Below are 5,446 nucleotides of genomic sequence, written 5' to 3' on the forward strand. Positions count from 1 at the left end.
CTTTCTTAGCGACTCATTCTCTAGCAACACTCTAGAAAGCGTTTTTCTATAACACAAAAATTAAATTTCGATTTTTCTTGTTATAAGGGTACAACTTTCTCCAACCCTGTCTACGAATCCGTTTACCGCTCAGAAACCAGTCTGGGCTCGGAGATATTCCGCGATAAAGACCCCCCTAAAGTGGAATTCCGCAGGAGCAAAGTGGACTTTTCAAACCCAGTATACGAAGCGCTGTTAGCGCACAATGGATCGCGGAGGTCTGGGACGGTATTCTGGGGTAGTGCTGAGGACATGAATGGCGAGGCTTCGAGTAAACAAGAGACCGACTGCTGACCGGAAGAGGAGTATCAAAGCTTTTGACGGCCACGTGTCGCGTCGATGGGACCACGCCCTTAATTTATTGATATGCCCTCGAGAAGAATATGCAAGCCACGGAAAAGAATATGTTTCCCAAGCTAAAATGAAGCAATGCCATTGTTTCAAGATGAATTGTTTGCGTGCGAGAAGTTTGGAGATTTCTCGCTTGGTTTGGAGCAATGTTGGCTCAGATTGAAATGAACGTTTGCTAGCTATGTGCTGTGTTTCATTAATTTAATTAGATTTTAATTTAAATCCGGTTATTTATTCTCCTTGTCACAAGTTGCTAGGGACAATTTATACACGTAGATCTAATTTAAGATATATATTTACGTAATTGCAGGAATTTTGTACCACACGTTTGTAGAATCGTTTCAAAAGACGCGCTAAAATCAAATCTAGACTTACCTTGAGGTCAGGCGAGCGATCTTAGCGCACTTAACTGGCGTCCAGTCTGCGGAAAGTTTTGGAGAAAACATTACCAGTCTTCCAAAAGAGTTCTAAGTCTTAAAAGGCAGAAACTCTATTTAATTTATCCTCGCTGTGAAGGGCACAATGTTAACGTTAATTTGATGAGTCAACTAGTTTTACCGCGAAGATCACGTGGGTTTGATAGCCATAGGATTAAAATCCTCAACGTTCGTACAGGGAAATTCCGAAACAGTCCTAGTGCTTACCGAAGTTGTTACGATTATAATACGCTTAGTCTTCGTGCTGGCTAAGTAAGGAGCGGCATCTCGCTTTATAGGAGGAAAACTAAATAAGCATTGCCAGGTTTGACCGCAATAATTGAGTTATATTAAGATATTTTATAACAATGTAATTTACCTTCAAAACTTCGAGCACAGAAGTTAAAAACGTCAGCTATTTATTAGACGCATGTTAACACGTGTTCAAGTCTTGAAAATGACGCGTAAAAAGAAATTGTTTGAAATTATCAGGAAGCTATTTATTTAGAAAGTGGATAAATTGTTTGTAATGTTTCTGGTTGCTATAGGTGTTAAATTTTGTTGGCATAGTGTGATGTCTAAACTGAGTAACGTTAAGTAATAAAGAAAAATTTACGTTCTTGTTGGTGGCAAAGCTTTGACCCTTGCACATGTATTCCCGCCCTCACTCCCTTCTTGTGCCCAGTCTCTACATTAAGCAGCAGGTCGTAGAGTTGTGGGTTTCAGTCTCACCTTGATACAAATAAAGAAATGACATACATTACTACAAAGTCCTACAAAAACCCCATGCAGAGCGCCCAACTTTTATCCGTTCTATGCATTCTGAATTTCGTAAACAATTCAATGTCAATAATGCTGGGAAAATAATTTACACCTTGATGGACGGGATAAGCTTAGGTAAAGGCCCTCTAGCATTAACAGGTAACCTTCTCCCCTTCACTACCACCACCCAAACAAGGTGTGAGTGAACCTAAACAATACAAGGCTTAAACATTGCTTAGAGGAAAAATGGAAGGAATGCAAAAACATGTCGAAAGAAAATGGATTAGAACGGGAAATAGCAAATTTATTATATAAAATAAATGGATTTGCCTAACATGGTTATGTCCTTATTGCCACCCAATTCAAACCACAAGATGATTCATTTGGGAGGTTACAACTGTTCTGTTTGTAGGTACTCCCATGGAATCAGTTGCATTTGGCAAATTGCTTAATCAAAACCTCCAAAAAAAAACCCAACAAGTCATCTGAACTGGGGAGTAAGAACTGAGGATGCAAACATGATAGCCGAATCAGTCTATGCCCAAGGGGAAATTCCATTCTCTAATTTCCTTACTTTTTACCTCCAAAATGGGGACAGAAGTTGAATCAAATGAAACTATCATGTGAAGAAAAAGTTACACCATTTCTATTTACTGGTATTCTCTACTTTATTTCAACTATTTAAATGGTATTCACTATTATATACTTCAGTTATTTCTCTATTTATGTTGAAAACCACAATCAATTCCAAAACAATGACATGACAGAACAGGGTTCTCAAACTCTAAATTCCACTTAACTACCATTTTGTAAAAACACACCATTCAACCATTCAATGTCAAGTCGAGTCAAATGCCAAACTCATATTTACCATAGCAGTGGTGTATTATACAATTGCTGGGGTGGATACACGATTTTGGAAATGGGGGTTTGAGATATGGAAAGCAGCAGTCCCCTGTAGAAGGTTCCATGGGCATCCGCCCCTGGGAAATTTTTAAAATCAAGGTCCTCAGAAATGGGATTTCCGGCATTCTGAGGCCAAGTCAGCGTGTTATATGTCTCATTTTTTTAAAATAAGGTTTTTGACCAAATCACCCCACACTAAAGTAAACATTACAGGGAAATCAATACTGACTAAACTGGCAGGGATCCCAGACAAAGCATTGCATCAAGCAACTTTACCAGTGCATTAGTGGCTCACAAACAGAACATTTCACAACAATAATTATTATTCCTATGTGTTTGTTTGTTTGTTTGTTTTTCTATTTTCTTTTTTTCAAAGTAGTGATGTTGCCATTGGACCATATGCTAATCAAAAGCATAGCTGTGATTTATCAAGTTCCACTTTCATCTTGATTGCTCTCTTTCATTTTGTTAAACTGATATTCCTATTCGTTATTTGGCTACAATGTAGCTCCATGAGCAGGTAAGGTAAACTGAATCCTGCAATGTGATTGGCTAACCAAGCAGGCAAGGTGGGCATATCTTGCCTGCTCGAGATTACTGGCTGTGTCTCGCAAGAAAATAATGTTCTTTTTCCATGTAATAAATACTTTATTGGCCAAGCTTGGTTTTGTCAAGATGGCTGGATATTGGCCTCATTCTTTTTTTCATGTTTATGGGCCTTGACTCCATCTTGATCTATGAACATGCAAAAAACAAAGAACTTGGCTAATATCCAGCCATCTTAACCTGACACTTGGTCAACAACCCATATGTACATGTACAGATAATGAGTTATCACAATTTTAATATTGTCAGCAATGCCATCATGTAAACTTCTTCTTGGTTGCTGTAAAACGGGACATGTACTAAAAAGAAACAAGAACCACGTGTTAGAAAAATACTCATTCATAACTAACACCTACAACTTGACTTCACTTTTTGAGACTATTATTTTATCAAGTGTTTTATTTCCTCACTTAAGTAATTATGAATGCTTTATATGAATGCTTCAATGAGTACAAAGAGATATGCAGCATGTAGGATAGGTACACAATGAGTACAAAGAGCTATGCAGCAGTTCACACGCATTGCAGGCCTATGCAGCTGATTGATATTCTCCTTATCAACTCATTGCAGAATACCTGCTCATAACCCTCAGCTTCTCGCATTTGTTTTGCATCAAACAGGTTGCCATCCACAGCGAGCAGTGAAATCTGTGATTCCTTCAAGAGTTGGGGTGTAATCGCCTCTAATGCCAAGCAATTTTCCTCTAGTCTTAGCACTTTCAGTCTTGGACATCTTGAAAGGCTTACTGGAATCGAAGCAACTTGATTTTTGTTCATATTCAGCTCTACAACTTGCAACTCACTGACTGACTCTGGGAGTGTACGAATTTTGTTATCAGACAAATCAACAACATCCAGATGTCTTGAGGTACCAAGGCCCTCAGGAAAAGCAGTCAGTTGATTTGACGCAAGTGACAGAGTTTTAAGGTGGCTAAGACTTGAAAAGAGGCCGGTAGGAAGGACCTTGAGGCTGTTCTTGTTAAGAATTAAGACCTCAAGCTTCTTTAGCTGAGAGAGTTCTGATGGTAAGACCCCTAAGAAACAAAGAAAACATAATATTAACAAATCCAGACAATCAATGTTTTCAAATAACAAAAAGAACTAGACTGTTTTTTCGATGGAGACTGATAGGGATGATTAAGATAGCTAATGAGGTGCACAGTGCTAAGCTGGCTTTTATCATCTCATATCCAACAAGTGTGAGTTGAATAATTGTTTTACTAGAAATGCCCCCAAAATAGAAAAAAATAAAATAAAATAGAATTAAGAGTATCCTTCCCATATTTGTGGTGCATTGTATAATTAACAATTAGACCCGTAGCCCACAAGGGCTACGGGTAAATAGCCCATGAGGTGAAGCCGAATGAGCTATTGACCCGTGGCCCTTGAGGGCGAAGGGTCTAATTGTTTTAGTACTACCCAACTAGTTGGACAGAAAAGGCAATAATAAAGTTAGCAAATGCAAGTTGAAGAAATATTTACTTGGGAATAAAATGAAAGAAAGCGTCACGCTCGACTGCGCCAATTTTGCTACTCGAGGACTATTACTAATAGTCCTCTAGTAGCGTGGCCAATTAAAATGCAGGATTTGCATTAGTCCACTAGTTGGGTGATACTAATGGTTCATATACCATGATTGCTAAGCCAGCGAACCCCTGAGTTACATTATCCGATGATCCAGTTTTTAATAATATTAAGTATATCTATTCATTAATAGCTTCCGTACTAAAGAAATAATTACCAATATGATTTGATGTTAGTGTAAGACTCTTTAGGGATGTAAAACCTCCAAAAGCAGCTGGCAGCACTTTAAGCTTGTTGTTGGAGATATCCAAAGTTCTCAGAGATGTTCCTAATCGTAAAAGTTGAGGAGGTACCTGGGAGAGATAATATGAAAAATATTAGCTTAGTCTTACAACGCAAACATTTTGCATTTAACATATTAGCCTTAAAATAATTGAAAAAAGTTTCAGATCAGCCCAGAGATCTTGACTAGCTTACTTAAACAGCAATTTGTAATAAAATCCGATAAAATCTCAACGATATATGACTTCGATCTTAGTTTTTAAGCGGGAGAAAATCAATATAACCCTGAAGCTCTATACATCATAAACAGAAACCATAAAATGTACATTCAAGCTTATTGTACCTCGGATAATCCTTTACCGCAGAGAGAGCACACTCCCGTCTTCTGTGCACTTTCTAAATGTGGAGCTAGTGAATTACCCATTTTCAAAAGAATCCACGGAGCATCCCACAATAATCTTGCCCAAACTTCTCCAAGTTTCACGAAATATCCCTTGATCGCAACACCCTAACTTCTTGTTTTGAAAGCTTAGTAGCCTGGCGATAAGGAGGGGTGGTCGC

The 5,446-nt window shown here is 38.3% G+C and overlaps 2 protein-coding genes across 2 annotated transcripts in view; one reads left to right on the forward strand and one right to left on the reverse strand.

The window, feature by feature from the left end:
* The window catches only part of LOC110067328 (low-density lipoprotein receptor-related protein 2-like), a 58,673-nt gene extending 57,245 nt beyond the window's left edge, over positions 1-1,428 (forward strand). The window contains exon 60 of the mRNA XM_089297224.1: positions 88-1,428. Within this exon, the coding sequence (XP_089153350.1) occupies positions 88-333 (246 nt within the window). The 3' untranslated portion in view covers positions 334-1,428. The remainder of the gene's footprint in view (positions 1-87) is intronic.
* A 783-nt stretch (positions 1,429-2,211) lies between these two features.
* LOC110067390 (leucine-rich repeat-containing protein 57-like) lies at positions 2,212-5,420 on the reverse strand. The gene is made up of 4 exons (XM_089297227.1): positions 5,229-5,420; positions 4,821-4,956; positions 3,656-4,113; positions 2,212-3,379 (listed from the first exon to the last, which is right to left on the reverse strand). The coding sequence occupies exons 1-4, from the start codon at positions 5,307-5,309 to the stop codon at positions 3,338-3,340; spliced, it is 717 nt and encodes a 238-aa protein (XP_089153353.1). The 5' UTR covers positions 5,310-5,420; the 3' UTR covers positions 2,212-3,337.
* Between the last annotated feature and the right edge of the window lie 26 nt (positions 5,421-5,446).

The sequence above is a fragment of the Orbicella faveolata genome, unplaced genomic scaffold (genome assembly GCF_042242905.1).
Source record: "Orbicella faveolata isolate gen_17 unplaced genomic scaffold, um_ofav_v1 contig_27, whole genome shotgun sequence".
Lineage (NCBI taxonomy): Eukaryota > Metazoa > Cnidaria > Anthozoa > Scleractinia > Merulinidae > Orbicella > Orbicella faveolata.